The sequence below is a fragment of the Salmo trutta genome, chromosome 36 (assembly GCF_901001165.1).
Source record: "Salmo trutta chromosome 36, fSalTru1.1, whole genome shotgun sequence".
Lineage (NCBI taxonomy): Eukaryota > Metazoa > Chordata > Actinopteri > Salmoniformes > Salmonidae > Salmo > Salmo trutta.
The window spans coordinates 24,251,842-24,271,157 of NC_042992.1; the positions used below are offsets into that span (position 1 = coordinate 24,251,842).

The 19,316-nt window shown below is 43.9% G+C and overlaps 1 protein-coding gene across 1 annotated transcript; it reads right to left on the minus strand.

Annotated features, from left to right (window-relative positions):
• Positions 1–308: 308 nt before the first annotated feature.
• LOC115175699 (glycoprotein endo-alpha-1,2-mannosidase-like protein) lies at positions 309–15,025 on the minus strand. Its single transcript, XM_029735145.1, has 4 exons — positions 13,669–15,025; positions 13,340–13,449; positions 8,540–8,616; positions 309–4,766 (listed from the first exon to the last, which is right to left on the minus strand). Exons 1-4 carry the CDS (start codon positions 14,174–14,176, stop codon positions 4,130–4,132), a joined length of 1,332 nt encoding a protein of 443 aa, XP_029591005.1. The 5' UTR covers positions 14,177–15,025; the 3' UTR covers positions 309–4,129.
• Between the last annotated feature and the right edge of the window lie 4,291 nt (positions 15,026–19,316).

The window sequence follows — 19,316 nt, forward strand, 5'->3', positions numbered from 1 at the left end:
GTTGTGCTGTTCTTTTTTCTGTTGTGACTTTCTGTCACTGGCAATTAGGTTGAACAATGTTTTCAAATGACCTCAATATTCTAAAGCTGTTACTGAGTTAACAGAGGGAAACATTTTTCATTTGGAGGTTTTTCCTCTCCTGCTTCTGCTTAGCTAGCCTGGTGGACGCATGCAGTATGATCAAGGATGAACAAGCTCTCTATGGATGACGCTAACCTAGAATCCAAACTGATATGGTCCATTTCATCAGTGTGGAATGAAGAATATCAGTTTGGAGTCCAGGCAAAGATGATACTGGACTCAAAGAAAGTCAATGATTTCTTTATTCATGCCCTCCCACTGTCTTGTCAGTCAAATTCTATTTTCATCCTTCTCTCTTTATTCTCTGTCTGTCTCTCACTGCCCTTCGACGGGTGACATTCTGAGGTACGAACCATTGAGCTATAATGGTATGAACACATCATCTGAACTATTGAGCAATAATGGTATGAACACATCATCTGACACATTGCGCTATAATGGTATGAACACATCATCTGAACTATTGAGCAATAATGGTATGAACACATCATCTGACACATTGCGCTATAACGGTATGAACACATCGGAACTATTGAGCTAAAGTGGTATGAACACATCATCTGAACAATTGAGCTATAGTGGTATGAACACATCATCTGAACTATTGAGCTATAATGGTATGAACACATCATCTGAACTATTGAGCTATAATGGTATGAACACATCATCTGAACCATTGAGCTATAATGGTATGAACACATCATCTGAACCATTGAGCTATAATGGTATGAACACATCATCTGAACCATTGAGCTATAATGGTATGAACACATCATTTGAACCATTGGGCTATAATGGCATGAACACATCATCTGAACTATTGAGCAATAATGGTATGAACACGTCATCTGAACTATTGAGCTATAATGGTATGAACACATCATCTGAGCTATTGAGCTAAAGTGGTATGAACACATCTGAACCATTGAGCTATAATGGTATGAACACATCATCTGAACCATTGAGCTATAATGGTATGAACACATCATTTGAACCATTGGGCTATAATGGCATGAACACATCATCTGAACTATTGAGCAATAATGGTATGAACACGTCATCTGAACTATTGAGCTATAATGGTATGAACACGTCATCTGAACTATTGAGCTAAAGTGGTATGAACACATCTGAACCATTGAGCTATAATGGTATGAACACATCATCTGAACCGTTGAGCTATAATGGTATGAACACATCATCTGAACCATTGAGCTATAATGGTATGAACACATCATTTGAACCATTGAGCTATAATGGCATGAACACATCATCTGAACCATTGAGCTATAATGGTATGAACACATCATCTGAACCATTGAGCTATAATGGTATGAACATATCATCTGAACCATTTAGCTATAATGGTATGAACACATCTGAACCATTGAGCTATAATGGTAGGAACACACCATCTGAACCATTGAGCTATAATGGTAGGAACACATCTGATCCATTGATCTATAATGGTATGAACACATCTGAACCATTGAGCTATAATGGTAGGAACATATCATCTGATCTGTCACCTGGCGCTAGAAAGATCAGTAATGATGAGGAGCGTCGGAGCCTGCCATTGCACGGGCCTGTGAAGCCTGGCGTTTATGTAACCGCACAACGCCAAAGCCTGGTTGGGTAGTTGTGGTTAACGGGTGATGTGCTTGGGTACTGTGTGTGTGGAGCAGGACAGCCAGTGTAGCGAACAGTGGAGGCTGCTGAGGGGAGGACGGCTCATAATAATATCCATTCCAGACATTAATATGAGCCATTCTCCCCTCAGCAGCCTCCACTGGTAGTCCACAAGGTGTTGGTAGTCAACAAATTCAGCACTGACCCCATGGTTTCTAATTGAGTTGAGTGATAAAGTAGCTATTACAGTTTGGCAGGACAATGATAGAAGAGTGTAATACAGAACAGGCTCCTTCCCAAATGGTGGATCTGACCGTTGCTGATTTGGCTTAGTTGAAACCACTCTATTTCAAACACACAATGTATTCTCAGATAAATAAACGTATTGTCTGTTTCCTTTCACCATTTCAAAGTAATACATGAAAGAATAAGCCAGAAAGGCTCAAAGCTCACCCACACTACACAACCCCAATGGCTCTATCATCACATCAGAATTCACCCACACTACACAACCCCAATGGCTCTATCATCACAACAGAATTCACCCACACTACACAACCCCAATGGCTCTATCATCACAACAGAATTCACCCACACTACACAACCCCAATGGCTCTATCATCACAACAGAATTCACCCACACTACACAACCCCAATGGCTCTATCATCACAACAGAATTCACCCACACTACACAACCCCAATGCTCTATCATCACAACAGAATTCACCCACACTACACAACCCCAATGGCTCTATCATCACAACAGAATTCACCCACACTACACAACCCCAATGCTCTATCATCACAACAGAATTCACCCACACTACACAACCCCAATGGCTCTATCATCACAACAGAATTCACCCACACTACACAACCCCAATGGCTCTATCATCACAACAGAATTCACCCACACTACACAACCCCAATGCTCTATCATTACTGTGGCGATCATCATAACAGAACTAATTTGAAAGGAATATAGTTAAGTTACTCAAAACAGAGCGTTTCTTGCCACTAACATAAGTCGAGGTAAACCAACCGATTAAACTTTGTTGTATATTCAGATGTTCAAAAAGAAACCAGGTATCGTGATAAAAAGTCCTCTGGAATGTTCATTTGAGAGAAGAACCGAAGAGTTGATGAACACAGAGACAGGTTAAATCATGAGTGTACCCCTGAATCCCAAATCAACCCCTAGCCCTCTCCCCCTAGACACTTTGGAAGATCTGAGAGGATTGGATAGGTGTAATAGGATTGTATAAGTGTAAGCAATATAGTGGAACCTCCATCTTGCCCTCTGAGAGCAACAATTCCACCTGGCCTAAGTCAATGGTGTGAGCAGTCTCAGTCCCATTTGTTCCAGTCAAAGGCATACACTCCCCTTTGTACTTATTTGGACAATGAAGCAATAAAAGTGACTCCAGTACATTATTTAAGCAATAAGGCACGAGGTGGTGTGGTATATGGACAATATACCACAGCTAAGGGCTGTTCTTATGTACTACGCAACACAGAGTGTCTGGATTCAAGCCTTAGCCGTGGTATATTGGCCATATACCACAAACCCCTGAGGTGCTTTATTGCTATTATAAACTGGTTACCGACGTAATTAGAGCAGTAAAAATAAATGTTTTGTCATACACGTGGTATACGATCTGATATACCACGGCTGCCAGCCAATCAGCATTCAGGGCTCGAACCACCCAGTTTATAATGACCATTTGGTTCCTATTGGGAAAAACATAATCCGATAAACAACCAAAGCAAACTGCAAATGCATCCAACAAGTTTGTAGAGTCATAAGCTTGATGTAGTCATTGCGTGCTAGGAATATGGGACCAAATGCTACACTTTTGACTACTTTAATACGCTATAAGTGAATTTGTCCAAATACTTGTGAAAAAATAAGGTATTCAAGTTGGGGGACTAGATACATTAATGTATTTCATTTCTAAACAGTAAAACATATGTATGAAAATACCCTCAAATAAAAGGTGACATTCTGTACTATCACCTAATATGAAATATTTTATCTCAAATCCAAAATGCTGGACTATAGGGCCACATCTGCAAGTTTTAGCTTCACTGTCTAAATAAATACATAGAGGAATGCATATTCATATCGACCCAGAATACCCAGCAGTGAGGCCACTCCTTCCCTTTTCAAACTATCATGCTGACCCAAATCAAACTGCTGTCTGTGCTATTTTCTTTACACATTTTTCTTTTCAGCATGGTTCCAGCAACTATAGAGAACGTGTAACCACTAACCAGGCCAGCTCAATGCAGCTTGGTTTGGTTCGGTCCGGCTCGGCTCAGCTCAGTAGTGTGAAAAGCTCCTCAGTTTTACTTGCTCCAGTCACACCCAAAAGGCATTATTCCCATCGAACCCAGTCCAGTCAGGAGTCCTGTCCACTACATGAGCCACTTGTCTTTCTCCTTGTTGAAGTGTTCGGCCCACTTCCTGGTGAGTTCCAGGTACAGATCTGACCGGTGGGGCTGGTAGTCGAGATACAGCCGCGACACCGTCTTCCTAGGCACCGCCTTCTCAATCTGTGTCCCCTCGTGCCACTCGTTGAATGACGTGATGGTCACGATCTCCGGCCGCACAGACAACGCCGCCTGCAGGCTAGTCTCGTAATAGCGTCCGTTGACCCTGTTCCTTGTGTTGTGGTTGTTCCATGGCCTCACTGCGGTGTCGACGTATCCCGGCCCGGCGCTGGGCACGAACAGCAGGTTGTTACCATCACAGAAGGCCTTAACCGCCTTCCAGTTCTGGTGAGAGGAGCCGAAGGAGAAGCCGTTGGAGGCAAAGTACGTATACATGCCGTCGAAGCCACCGGCCAGGATTTCATGTTTGTGGCGTTCCTCTACGACCAGGGCGAGGAAGACACCGTCGTATGGCGTGCCGCGGAGGGTGTGGGTGCCTGCGGGGTGGAGCAGGTCGGCCCAGGCTTCAGGCGGGATCAGGTAGGAGTCATAGACGTAGAACAGAGGAAGGATCCGCCCCGTGGTCGACCTGAAGCGGTAGAAGGCGCGGTGGTTCCCGTACCTATGCGGTAAAGATTTTGTTTAGTTTAGTTCATGTTTACATATGCAGCTAGAATCTGAATTGCAGTATACATGCAAATCACACTTCTTTTTATAGAGAAGTGAACATGCAAGAAGATAAACATATCATGAGTATAGATAGCCAATCCTCCAATGTGTAGCACCCGCCACAGTCAGAGATTATGTAATTTATATATATATATATATATATATATATATATATATATATATATATATATATATATATATATATATATATATATATATATAAATTACATAATCTCTGACTGTGGCGGGTGCTACACACACACTACAGTTCAAACGTTTGGGGTCACTTAGAAATGTCCTTGTTTTTGAAAGAAAAGCAAATTTTTTTACCCATTAAAATAACAAGAAATTGATCAGAAATACAGTGTAGACATTGTTAATGTTGTAAATGACTATTGTAGCTGATTTTCTATGAAATATCTACATAGGCATACAGAGGCCTATTATCAGCAACCATCACTCCTGTGTTCCAATGGCACATTGTGTTAGCTAATCCAAGTTTATAATTTTAAAGGCTAATTGATCATTAGAAAACCCTTTTGCAATTATGTTAGCACAGCTGAAAACTGTTGGGCTGATTAAAGAAGCAATAAAAGTGGCCTTCTTTAGACTAGTTGAGTATCTGGAGCAACAGCATTTGTGGGTTCGATTTCACTTATAATTCACTGTATCACAATTCTAGTGGGTCAGAAGTTTACATACACTAAGTTGACTGTGCCTTTAAACAGCTTGGAAAATTCCAGAAAATGATGTCATGGCTTTAGAAGCTTCTGATAGGCTAATTGACAACATTTGAGTTAATTAGAGGTATACCTGTGGATGTATTTCAAGGCCTACCTTCAAACTCAGTGCCTCTTTGCTTGACATCATGGGAAAATCAAAAGAAATCGGCCAAAAAAATGGTAGTCCTCCACAAGTCTGGTACATCCTTGGGAGTAATTTCCAAACGCCTGAAGGTACCACCTTCATCTGTACAAACAATAGTACGCAAGTATAAACACCGTGGAACCACGCAGCCGTCATACCCCTCAGGAAGGAGACGTGCTCTGTCTCCTAGAGATGAACATACTTTGGTGCGAAAAGTGCAAATCAATCCCAGAACAACAGCAAAGGACCTTGTGAAGATGCTGGAGGAAACCGGTACAAAAGTATCTATATCCACAGTAAAACGAGTCCTATATCGACATAACCTGAAAGGCCGCTCAGCAAGGAAGAAGCCACAGCTCCAAAATCACCATAAAAAAAGCCAGACTACAGTTTGCAACTGTCACAAAAAATGTTGTGGTGTTGAAGGGAAGACCAAAATGCAGCGGGTATATGGATACTCATTCTTTTAATTCACAAAAAAGAGTAAAGCGTCCACAGACAAAACAATAAATGATACTCACGACTCACAACAGTGTAGCAGGCTCAATAACGCAGTGCTCACAAACAATCTCCCACCAAACACACCCAACTAATATAGGACTTCCAATCAAAGGCAACACCACACAGCTGCCTTCAATTGGAAGTCCATCCCAATTAACTCTACATAGAAACACCCAACCTAGACAGAACATAGAAAACAGAACTCCTTCTGCCACGCCCTGACCAAAACTTATACACCTACTCCACCTGCTGGTCAGGACGTGACAGCAACTGCACATGGGGACAAAGATCGTACTTTTTTGAGAAATGTCCTCTGGTCTGATGAAACAAAAATAGAACTGTTTGGCCATAATGAACATCGTTATGTTTGGAGGAAAAAGGGGGAGGCTTGCAAGCCGAAGAACACCATCCCAACCGTGAAGCACAGGGGGGGCAGCATCATGTTGTGGGGGTGCTTTGCTGCAGGAGGGACTGGTGCACTTCACAAAATAGATGGCATCATGACGCAGGAAAATTATGTGGATATATTGAAGCAACATCTCAAGACATCAGTCTGGAAGTTAAAGCTTGGTCGCAAATGGGTCTTCCAATTGGACAATGACCCTGAGCATACTTCCAAAATTGTGGCAAAATGGCTTAAGGACAACAAAGTCAAGGTATTGGAGTGGCCATCACAAAGCCCTGACCTCAATCCCATAGACAATTTGTGGGCAGAACTAAAAAAGCGTGTGCGAGCAAGGAGGTCTACAAACCTGACTCAGTTACACCAGCTCTGTCAGGAGGAATGGGTTAAACAATTTAAAGGCAATGCTACCAAATACTAATTGAGTGTATGTAAACTTCTGACCCACTGGGAATGTGATGAAAGAAATAAAAGCTGAAATAAATAATTCTCTCTACTATTATTCTGACATTTCACATTCTTAAAATAAAGTGCTGATCCTCTGACCTTTACTAGAATTGAATGTCAGGAATTGTGAAAAACTGAGTTTAAATGTATTTGGCTAAGGTGTATGTAAACTTCCAACTTCAACTGTAGATATTCCATAAAAAAATCAGCCGTTTCCAGCTACAATAGTCATTTACAACATTAACAATGTCTACACTGCATTTCTGATCAATTTCATGTTATTTTAATTGATAAAATATGTGCTTTTCTTTCAAAAACAAGGACATTTCTAAGTGACCCCAAACTTTTGAACAGTAGGATATATATACACTTGTTACAAAGCAGCAGGTTCTGTCAACAGAAGCGTTCTCAATTGGGTGAAGTGTCAGATGTCTACAGAAAATGCTATTATGTGGAATGGTGCTATTATTTTCAAGAGCAAGTTTGGAGTGTGTGAACATTGTAGATGGAGAGATCAGATGATAGAAATGCATCCCCTCCCCCCTCTCTTCTCATTCTCTCTGTGGTTTCTTTTCAGGCAGATGGACAGCACAGTTGGTTGTGCAGAAGTTGGCAGAAACATCTCGCCCTGGAAACAAGGTATACTAGGCTTGTCCTCAATCAAGATCATCACAGTTCAGTTAGCCTGTCAACGATACACCAACCCTACCGCCCAACCGCAGAGGGTGTCTCAATGTTGGGACAATGTTTAGGTGGATCACTATCATGCCTCATTAGATAAACAATCACATATTCGTTTTCTGCCCTCTACGTTTGTCCTCTACTATAGTCATTGTTATTAATATGTTTGGCATGACAATGACCATTGGAGTTGGCAAGACGGCACAAAGAGATTTGGGACCTGCAGGCTACTGCTGGTCTGTTCCATAGCCGAACTCTTTTCATACATTTTTCCACAGGTACAATTTTTTTAGTGGCACTATCAATTGTCTAAAGCCCTCAGATGAATACTCTAATAATAAAAGGGAAAGTAATCCAATCAGGACAAAGGCTATTTGCAGTTTCATTCTCTCTACCTCCTTCAGACCTGAAGAGGACTCTGATTTCTCCACATCCCTAGACCTCCAATGTCACTGGACATTAATATGGAAATCAGAGCTCTGACCTTCTTAATCTGTATGACTTTGAGAGAGGAAAAAGAGAGGCAGAGAGAGTGAAAGAAAGAGAGGTGGGGAGAGCGAGAGACAGCGAGAGAGAAAGCAAGAGAGAAGTGGGGAGAGCGAGAGAGAGAAGTGGGGAGTGCGAGAGACAGATAGGGGGAAGTGAGAGGAGATAGAAAGAGAAGTGGAGAAAGGAAAGGAGATTAGATGAGAAGTGGAGTGGCTGGCTAGAGGATGCAGATGTACAGAACAGTCGAAGGCCAATTTACTTGTCAATGATCTAGAGAGCGAGAAAGAAAAAGAGGAGATTTGGATGTGGATGTATAGAACAGTGGAAGATCAACCTACTTGTCAATGATGTATTTGATGTTATCATGCATGCTGAGGTCGGTCCGACCCTTGTATGGCTGGATGTGGAACGCCACCTGTGTGAACAGAGTAGGGATACGGATCATTATAAACCCTTAATAAAGAGGACAATACTGTCTGCAATACACATTTTCAAGGTCTTTGAAGCATTATTATACCACTTCAATGTAAACACGGTTCTGTAAAGGAAGAAGTAATATTCAGTAGTATATCAGCACATTGCCATTTGATTGTGCTATTAAAAAGCATTATGGCAATGCCTTCAGAATTCAATTGGTAAGGTGTGGTGAGCACCATCTGTGCGTTTGACTGTTCAAATCACTGGCATAGTAAAATAATCCTAAGGTACATGAAGAGAGGGAAATATTCAGGAACTCTTAGAGGACAATGGAAATGGATTTCAGAAACTCTTCATTATTGTTAAAACCAATGTGCTTTGCCATGTATCCTCCAACTAGCTTATCCATCCTTAAATAGTATAACCTTTTCCTGGGGCTCAGAAAATCAATATGTGGGTTCTCAAATTTCATGCATCAGTGTCCATCCAGAATGACAGTTATTTTGGGGACCAAGCGAATGGGTGATATTGATCTTGTCAGACTAGTGTGTGTGTCAGTGTCACAGGGGTCGTGGAATGGAGACCAAGACGCAGCAACAGCAACAGCAAAACAAGAAAAACGACAAACAACAGTCCCGTCAGGTACTTACGACTAAAACGGAAAAAAACTACCCACAACCCCCAAAGGAAAACAGGCTGCCTAAGTATGGCTTCCAATCAGAGACAACGAAAGACACCTGCCTCTGATTGGAAACCATACCCGGCCAAACATGGAAAAACAACACATAGAAATAGCAAACTAGAACACTCCCACATAGAAACAGAAAACCCCAAAACCCACACAAAACAACGCCCTGCCACGCCCTGACCATTTTACTATGGCAAATGACCGCTTTATCTGGTCAGGACGTGACAGTACCCCCCCCCCCCCCCCGAAGGTGCAGACCCCGACTGCACTCCACACCAAAACCCACAAAACAACCCTAAACATAAAGGGAGGGAAGGGAGGGTGGCCACCATCAATGACGGCTCCTGTGCTACACCCAGACCTTCCGCCAATCCTCCAGCTGTGGAGGTGGCTCCGGGCGTAGCCCCCGTTCTGCCCGCAGATCCCTCTGCTTCTGGAACCCTGACCTGTGGATCATTACCAGAGGTTCTGCGCTGCCGACCACCGCTGAAGGCTCTGGGTTGCAGACCACCGCTGAAGGCTCTGGGCTGCAGACCACCGCTGAAGGCTCTGGGTTGCAGACCACCGCTGAAGGCTCTGGGTTGCAGACCACCGCTGAAGGCTGTGGGTTGTGGAACACCGCTGAAGGCTCCGGACTAAGAGGCGTCGCCGGAGGCTCCGGACTGGGAGGCGTCGCCGGGGGCTCTGGACTGGGAGGCGTCGCTGGAGGCTCCGGGCTGAAGAGCGTCGCCGGAGGCTCCGGCCTGAGGAGCGTTGTTGGAGGCTCCGGGCTGAGGATCGTTGCTGGAGGCTCTGGGCTGAGGAATGGAGGGCGCACTGGGGGACGAGTGCGCGGAGCCAGCACCGGAGGTACTGGGCCATGGAGGCTTACTGGAGGTCTGGTGCTTGCGGCTAGCACAACCCGTCCTAGCTCGATGCTGATGCCAGCCCGGCAAGGGCGGAGCGCTGGCACAGGACGAACTGGGCTGTGCTGGGGAATGCGGGGTACCGTGCGTGGAACAGGCGTAGGATATCCTGGGCCGAGGAGCCGCACTGGAGGCCAGATACGTTGAGCCAAAGCACTTTTACCTGGCTGCCGGCTAACTGTCGCACGACAACGTTGAGGAGCCTGTATCGACCGCACCGGACTGTGAGTGCGTATGGGCGACATAGTGCGCATTACTCCATACTGCATTGCTCGCCCCTCTGTGCGCCTGCTCCATCGTGCCCTTTCCGCCAGTCCCTCTCTCCAGAATCTAGCGTTGTACTCCGCTCTTGATTCCCCGACTGGTTCTGGTTTCCTCCATGGCTCTCTCCGAAATGCCCGGGAAGTTAGGTCAGGGCTCCCCCTGACCTAGCCAAACTCCCCTTATGCCCCCCCAAAAAAGTTTTTTGGGGCTGCCTCTTCACCTCCTCAATTGGAGGATACAACGCCTCATAATACCGTCGTTCCCTCTTCGCTTCTTCCAGTTCCTCCTTTGGGTGCTGGTACTACCCAGCCTGGCTCCAGGGTCCCTTTCCATCTAGGATTTCTTCCCACGTCCATGACTCCAGGTACCTCCTCTCACGCTGCTTGATCCTTTTATGGTGGGTAGTTCTGTCACAGGGGTCGTGGAATGGAGACCAAGACACAGCGTGGAAAATGTTCATTCTTAATTCTTTAATGAAAACACTTCAACAGCAAAACAAGAAAAATGACCAACAACAGTCCCGTCAGGTACTTACGACTAAAACGGAAAACAACTACCCACAACCCCCAAAGGAAAACAGGCTGCCTAAGTATGGCTTCCAATCAGAGACAACGAAAGACACCTGCCTCTGATTGGAAACCATACCCGGCCAAACATGGAAAAACAACACATAGAAATAGCAAACTAGAACACTCCCACATAGAAACAGAAAACCCTAAAACCTACACAAAACAACCCCCTGCCACGCCCTGACCATTTTACTATGGCAAATGACCGCTTTACCTCAGGACGTGACAGTCAGAGGCCTCCGGGCTGGGATCAGCTAATCAGAGGGCTGGGATCAGAGATCAGAGATCGCTTAGCTGGTGGAACATCTTTAAATAAATTCTCCTTCTCTGATTCTGGGGCCCCATAGGGATTGGTCCAGGTAACATCAGCAATCAAACAGAATGGGGGGGGTGCGTGCGAGTGTGTCCGATGAGGAAGAGCGGACCACTGAAGCAGACACTCCTAGCTCCCAGCGATCATATCCATTATCCAAACTCAGGACCTCACCCTCTCTTTGATCTCAAGTGATCCTCCATCCTCGTTTAAGAAAAATAAAATGGATTTTGGATTTGTATTCCTTCCAGTGGCCCGGCAGTGAACTTTATCTGCTGGAGATAATAATCAGGATACTGCTCTCTACTTTAAGGCAATAATACTCTCTACTTTAAAGTATTACCTAAGGCCTTTTTCTCTCTGTGACTCTGTCTTTGCTGCAACTGAGAGATAATACCTGCCAACCCTTCAATGAACCATACCAGGGCCTTACAGCATATGGCATACATATAAGGTCTATACATCAAACATCAAACCAGAATGAAATCCCTTGAGGTTTAAAAACTATTTTTTTAAGGGAGACCTGGATCTGATCCAGATTTCACACACCACACCTTGAAGGATCAACAGGGAGTCTCTCAGCATTTAGATGTCTGTGATTGCTGTGACACAGATGACTGTGTATGATCCAAATTACATGAATAGGACTGTGGCAGCTGCCCTCTCTCATCCCAGGATTAGACTAGCCTGATCCCACATATCTTTGTGCTGTATAGCCAACACCTACTGTCATTGTCGAGACAGCACAAACAGATCTGGGACCAGTCTTAAACTGCCTGACAACTAGGATGTTTACCTCAGCTGCTGTATAGCAAAAGGTCTACTTCACCTCACCGTCAACTGTTGATAGAACAGTCGAGCCATGAATGACAGAGCGTGGCGGACAAGATAGAAAGGAAAGAACACCCACTCCCTCTCTCTGGCTCTCTGTTTTTTAAGAGGCTGCAAGGTCTTCATAAACAGTTTCCATGGCAACACGGTGTTTGACACAGCAGCGACCGAGCTGGGCTGTCAGTTTGTGTCGTGGCTGGTTTTGAAATCAGAGGCAGAGTGGCAAGGTGAGCTGATGTGCTGTTCAACGAGTCCCTTTCCTCAGCTGTATAAACTGTGTGTGCGCAGGGGCGTGCGTGCGTGGGTGCGAGAGACCCTCTCGTGCCATGCACACAGGCCTCAGGCTGCATGGTCAGCCCCAGTTACGCCAATGCTGTTCGTGTGAGTGTGTCCTTGTGTGGGTGCGTGCATGAATGTACAGAACATCTCTAATGCCTTCAATAGACTGAAAGTCAAGCAGTATAAGAGTGGCTTGAACCGTGTCCCCTGAGTCACTCTTCCAAGTCAAATGGAAACTGTCTTCCCTTGGTTTCAAAATCCGGAAAAAATGTTTTGTCTGCCTTCAGAGGACCTTGTGAAGCACCCAAAGACTTGTGAGGTTGTTGAAGAAATGTGTTTTCTCTGTCTACATCAATAATATACAAGATGGAGGAAGAAAGTGGGCTCGAACAGATGGTTTTATACATAGAAAATACATTCCAAAATCACACACTTCACCCTCTAAAAATGAAATGCATTGCGTCTGTCTTCGAGTGAACACAGTGAAGTTATGAAGAACACTGTGGCTGCTCACTCAGCTTTGGCAACAGGAATATGTCTATGTATTTATTTAGGCTCAAAGGCCATGACTGATACTCACTTAGACTACAACAACAAAGGTTGGAGTTAACATAGTCTCTTGTGACAGACTGTTAAACAATCTGAGTGAACAACATAAACCTGGAAGCACCTACCAACCAATCATCACTGCCAGCCAGCCAACCAGCCAGGGTTGGGGTGAATTCCATTTCAATTCAGTCCAATCCGGAAGTCAACTGAAATTCCAGTTGACTGAATTGGAATGGAATCGACCCCAACCCTGCAGCCAGACATTTATGAATTCAGTAAAGCACCATAAATTGTAAAAACATACCGGTTCTCTCACCAGTTACCTTGATGCTGTGTCTGTGGGCAGCGTCCATGACAGCAGGCACCAGGTCTTCACATGGCTCACCATGGTTGTCTGCAATGCCAGGCGGGTACCAGGACAGAACCAGTACACCTGAGGCGGAAACGGTTAGTGACATCTCTGGTATAAATATTGACATAAGGGTAGGCCTTTAACAACCCTTCATATAATTGGTGCAGATGAATGGAGGAGTTTAAGTGAAGCTACTTTAATACTTCAATATTTGAGAGGTACAGTATCATGTTCAGGACATGTTTTGATGGTAATATTTAAGTTTAGGGGGGGGGGGTTAGTGGTGCCAAAATCCCTTACCTGCTGCAGCCGCTTCAATCTGCGACATATGTGACTCCAGCACGGAGGGGTCTCTCGAACTGTATGGTCCTAGCTCCGGGAAGAAACTCGACGCTATGTCCTCTGGAGGAGTATGTCTTCCTTTGGCGTGGCTGGGGGCGATCTTAGGGTCCCAGTGCGGCACTAGAACATGGTCCCAGTGAATATATTTACCGTCCATCTGTGGGGTGCCATACCACAGGTAATAGAATATTTGTACGTCGTAGAATATACTGTAGTCACGGTCGGATTTTGTGAAGACGACTTTGGTGTCGCTGGCTAGATGGGACTGACCAGGGGAAACTACCATGTCGTTTGAGACTGGCCGTCGATGGTCGCCTCCTCTTTCCCTCACAAACTCTCCCATGCCCGGGGCCAGGTCTGAGAAGCCATCGCTGGGTTTCAGTGTTCTGAGGCCCATCATCGTCCCGAAGATGAAGAGAGTGAATAAGAAAAGTGCAATGAAAGCTTTCTTGCGCAGCCGTGTCATTATGGTCGCTGTCCGAGGTGCTGAAAGTAGCCTATAGACCGCTATGTGCTTTCGTTGAAACTATATCATAAGTAGATCTATGTCCGTCTCTTTCATCAACATGTAGCCTATAGTCTTCAAGTATACACACTTAGCAAGAAAATAATGTGGGAAAAGCCACTCAATCTCTGCAGTGGTTTGTGCGTTTCGTTATAGATTTCAGAGTGCCAGCGTTCGTGGCTTGAGTTCGATATTCGACTTGAACGCAAAGAATCGAATACATGTCCCTTCAAACATCTAAGCTATAGCCTCTCAAACTATCATTTTTTCCTGATCATGTGTTTTTAAACGAATCTCTCCTTTCTCCCTGTATATCCATGAAGATCATATATGTCTCTAACGGTTACAGTTTAGCTTCTCATAATGACTGTCAATACCATTTCAGGGCATCGTCGTGTTAGGGTTGTTATGCTTCCCGACCACCGAGAGCTCATCTGTGGATTCCAATGAAAGAGATGGAGACAAAAACAAGCATGTCGCTCTGTTCATATTTCAAAAGACAATCTCTGGAGCTTTTTTCAAACTCTGCCTCCTGCACACTCCCAACTGTTCTTCTCGACTGTTAATTCATCACATAGTTCGTAGCACAGTTACCTTTGTCTTCTGCAATTGCTCTCGCTCGCCTGCTAACGCTGCCCCTTGTTTATTCCGTCTCTTGTCTCCGTTGATTATGCATTTAGACCCGCTTTTTCGGGAACAAGCCGTTATAATCCATCACATCTCCAGAACGGTAGACTTTGTCGACGTTCGGTTTTAGGCAGACGGTTTATAAATTGATCGTTTTCTCACGAAACTCAGCCGGAGGAAGAGGGGGAGGGGTGGCTGAGCACCAGGCTGCGGGGGTGAGCAGAGTGGGTGGGATTAACCCTGGTTTCATTGTCTATGGATTAACCCCGCGCACTGTTCTGAGAGGAAAATACAGCGCGCGTGGAACAAATGGGTAGCCTATTATTGCTTTTGCCTTTGTTTGCTCTGAATATGGTTACTTTAACTCAGTATCTATGGGTAGAAGTAGGCTACGTTATATTCTCTTGCTATCCTCCTATTTGAAAATCCGTTCTCTCGCGGATCATTTGGCTGTTCACACTATAGGCTATGTTGGCTATATGTTACAATATGGACACATTGACGTCTATAATTTATTGAACAAAAGAGATTAAACTTGTATGATTTTGGCTATATGATATAGTTTATGCTGTGGAACACAGTTTGTCAGTTTATGGTAGTGGAGAATGAAAACAATGACAAAGATAAAATAACAGAGGGCTACGTGCTCTTGTGTGGCACCTTGAGCACTTTTGTGGTTTATTTTGTACCTTACCAATAAAGATAGAAGCTAACAAATCAGAATCGTGAATCTTCGAAATACTTCTTCTTGATCATTATTGCGTTTCACACAGGATATTTACAATTCCACGAAGCATCCGTGGGCTGAGGATGTCGAAAACATTAAAACATTTAAATATGTGGAAACTTTGAAGTTGATGGTTGAGATGAAAGATGATGCCGCCCACCACATCATTTTGGACGAGCTAGAATGCCTGGCAGGATTAGCTACTGGGAGGCAGATACCCACTCACACGGTGGGATTAGGGCCGCAGCACCGGCAGCGGGCACTGGGAACCGGAGTGGAGTGGACACCGTGGGTCTTCTCCCCGGATCGCGCCCACTGGCACAGCTCGCAGCTCTCCATAATAATCAGTCAGGCTTTTCTGTTTTGGAGGGAACCTGACTGTGCTTGTGTTGCTTTTTATAGCCTAAGGCTTCTTATTTTGTTTCATTATGTTATTCTGTTGATATTGTCTTCATTATGATTTGTATATGAGTTTGTCTTTAGGTTTCATGCCCCAAAATATAAACTCTCCATCTATTTCATTCAAACAATCCTCGATCCAATTTAGGCCCCCGAAAAATTGGAACAGAACCAGAGTGACATCTAGTGGGATGAGAGAGACATTGTTTAACAGTAATCTTGATGTGAGACATATGACTGGTGAGCATCCGAGGCATACGGTATTAATGAAAGTGACAGACAGGTTCAGTGGTCTTTAGTGATGATGGAGAAAGATGTCATCTCTCACTGTGTGCATGCATATACATCCGTCACCACCAGGGGGACTCCGTGTATCATTAAAACGAGTTTGAATTGTGAGAACAATTTAACATGGACACTTTTCGTTATCGAATAACGATATAGCTCGAGAAATCTTGAAGTAAATCATCAATCCCGTGTTGTAGCTCTGGAATTGACTTGATATGAAAAAATACAACGTTGTGTCTTGATAAATGAATGCTTCTTCTGAATAATAGGCCTAGTCTTCGTGGACGCGCTAGATAGAACTTTCAAAACATCATTAACGGTTTGTTTTTAGGGCGTTCGCTTTAACGGTAAGAGCTGTCCAAGGTGCTGAAATAGTCTAGCGGGAAGTAACCAAAACGTCGCTGGTTCGAATACCCAAGCCGGAAAGGTGAAAAGTCTGTCGATATGCCCTTGAACAATGCACCTAACCCTATATATCAGAAGGGGCACCGTACTACTGACCTTGTAAAACAACACGTTTCACTGCACCTATCCGGTATATGAGACAATAAAACAGAGAACAAAAATGCTATTTGAACGTTTATCTTCAAACGTGAGCTAGAAATGTTAATTGCTCTGACACACACACACACACACACACACACGACTGTAAATGAACTGTTTTTAGGACCGTTGTTGCTCAACCCCTATTGGCAGATAATCAGCGAAACCAACAGTCAGTGTCACAGTAGTTTGATGTATTGGCTCCCTCAGCAGATAGCTTGGAGATGGACTGTCTTACCTTAAGATCTCTCAACAGCCCCAATAGTCTTATTCCATGTTACTGACTTCAACACATTAACCAATCAAACACTCTTAGCTGCATTTTATTCATGGTTAAAAACGGGTAATCAAACTGTTCAAAACTGAGAACTACTGAACCAAAATTGTATAGTGCCTGGTTTATGTATACATTTGGAGAACTTCCAAACATTGTAAAATGCTATATTTTTACACCATAAATGTATCAATTGACATCAATTTAGGTTGGAAGGTAAAACCAAATCATATATGGATGCGGCTGTAAATACTACATCGTTATCATACTCCATCAGCCAGTGTGCTTCAATATAATAGAGTACCTCTTTACACATTGCCCCATGTGCTTCCATTTGAAATGATGGTGCAGTAGTGTACAATGCACTGCTGAAATACTTGGGTTGTAAATTACAGTATATTCCACTCATTATCGGAGTTTCATTGATACACTGTAAGCTGATGATTTTGTCAAGCAGAGAGAGAGAGGTAATACTGTAGCAGTTACAGTAACAAGACACATAGAAAAGTTGATCTTGTGCAATGTTGCATGGGGCAGAACTGGCATAACAGGCTATCCCAATACCTGTTTAGTGTATGCTTCTGCTTTACAGTACATGCCATAATACCCCTATATCTTATGATTTATTCTATGTATGTGCTGTTTACAGTAAGAATACTGAAACGGTAAGACTGACATTTTTCTCAACATGCTCCAAACTTTACATTGGATACAATTTGTCTTTTTTAAATGCTATAAAATGGTACGTACTGGTATATAGCTAAATACCTTCTATTCAGAACTTCAAAATGATCTGTTTTTAAAATTGTATCATGCATTTTTTGCTATTAGATGACATGAGTTAAAATAACTAAACGGTGAGCCTATCATTATTTGATGCATTGGTGACATAGAAAATGTTCTCATGGTATTTCACAAAAAACGCTGATATTGCATGAATAACTCAGGGGTGGAAGAAGTGTTAACTCCAACGAATGCTCAATCAAACGTCCTGAACATAAGACAAGTGTTATCAGTTATGACCACGTGCATCTGAAAAATGTACCACAGTAATTGAAAAAAGTAGATGTAAAAGCCACAATCTTTTCTAACAAAATGTTCGTTTTTTTTGTGGGAGGGGAGACTATCTGACAGAGCATCATAGTATGATATATGGATCAGCTATAGATGGATCAGCTTATTGATCAGTGCTGTGTCCCCTGGGGGAGGAAGGTGAGAGGGGAGCTGACAGCCGAAACCATATGGAGCCACTGGGCTGTTTTCTCCTTCATCCAACCACAAGGCCCCTAACATGTGTGTTTCTCAAATCAAAGCAGTTCTTGATATGAAAACATGGATCAGTACACCTCATGCCCCACACAACATGCACGCAATAAATGAATGAACCCTCGTCAAAAGATAAACACAATATACTCTTGCAGCCTGGTTGTAGATCATCTTACAGATATCTTGCCTGCTGTTAGAGGAATGATGGTCAACACATAGACCCCCCAGGCCTTTCAGTCACTATTACATAACATCTGGTGGTGTGTTTGCTAGCATGCGTGTGTGTGTGGCAGTTGGGTGGGGGTTGCAGTGTGTGTGACCAGTGAGCACGTGTCCAGGCATTGTAATTACTAAGCCCCAGTGTATGACACGGGTCACCTTAAGGCCAGCCCTCTTTGTTCTCTGACAGACAGATCCAGGGCCCTTCATCTCCATGGTGACCCAGAGAAGCCTGCAGTGTAGCAGCAGGCCTGAGAGACAGAGGATTATTAGAGGAGAATATGAATGAAACCAGTCATTTAGCTTTAATTAGCTAACCCCTCTCTCTCTTTCTCTCTTTCTCTCTGTCCCTGGATCCCTCCATCTGCCACTCTCCCTCTTTCTTCTTCTCCCTCCCTCTATCACTCTTTCTCTCTCCCCATATCGCTCTCTTTCTTTCTCTCTCTCTCTCTCTACATATCTCTTCGGTGGGTCATGCTCTAGGATGATTCATGGTTTGGTAAGATGGAGGATCCTATGTCCATCCCAAAATGACTGCCACACGTGGTCTCGTTGGCCCAGATGTAAAGAAGAAGGGCAAGGCAGGAGGGTGCAGGTGACGAGGTTCCCTTGTATCAAATGAAGTCTTGTAGCCTATTGAGTTAATGCTGTATAGTCAGTGCTGTAAGGAAAGCCGGATGACCCCTGCATTGTCAATGTCATGACAGTTCCCATTGAAAAGCGTAGATGGCTGAGTTAGAGCGCAGATCCGGTAAAGG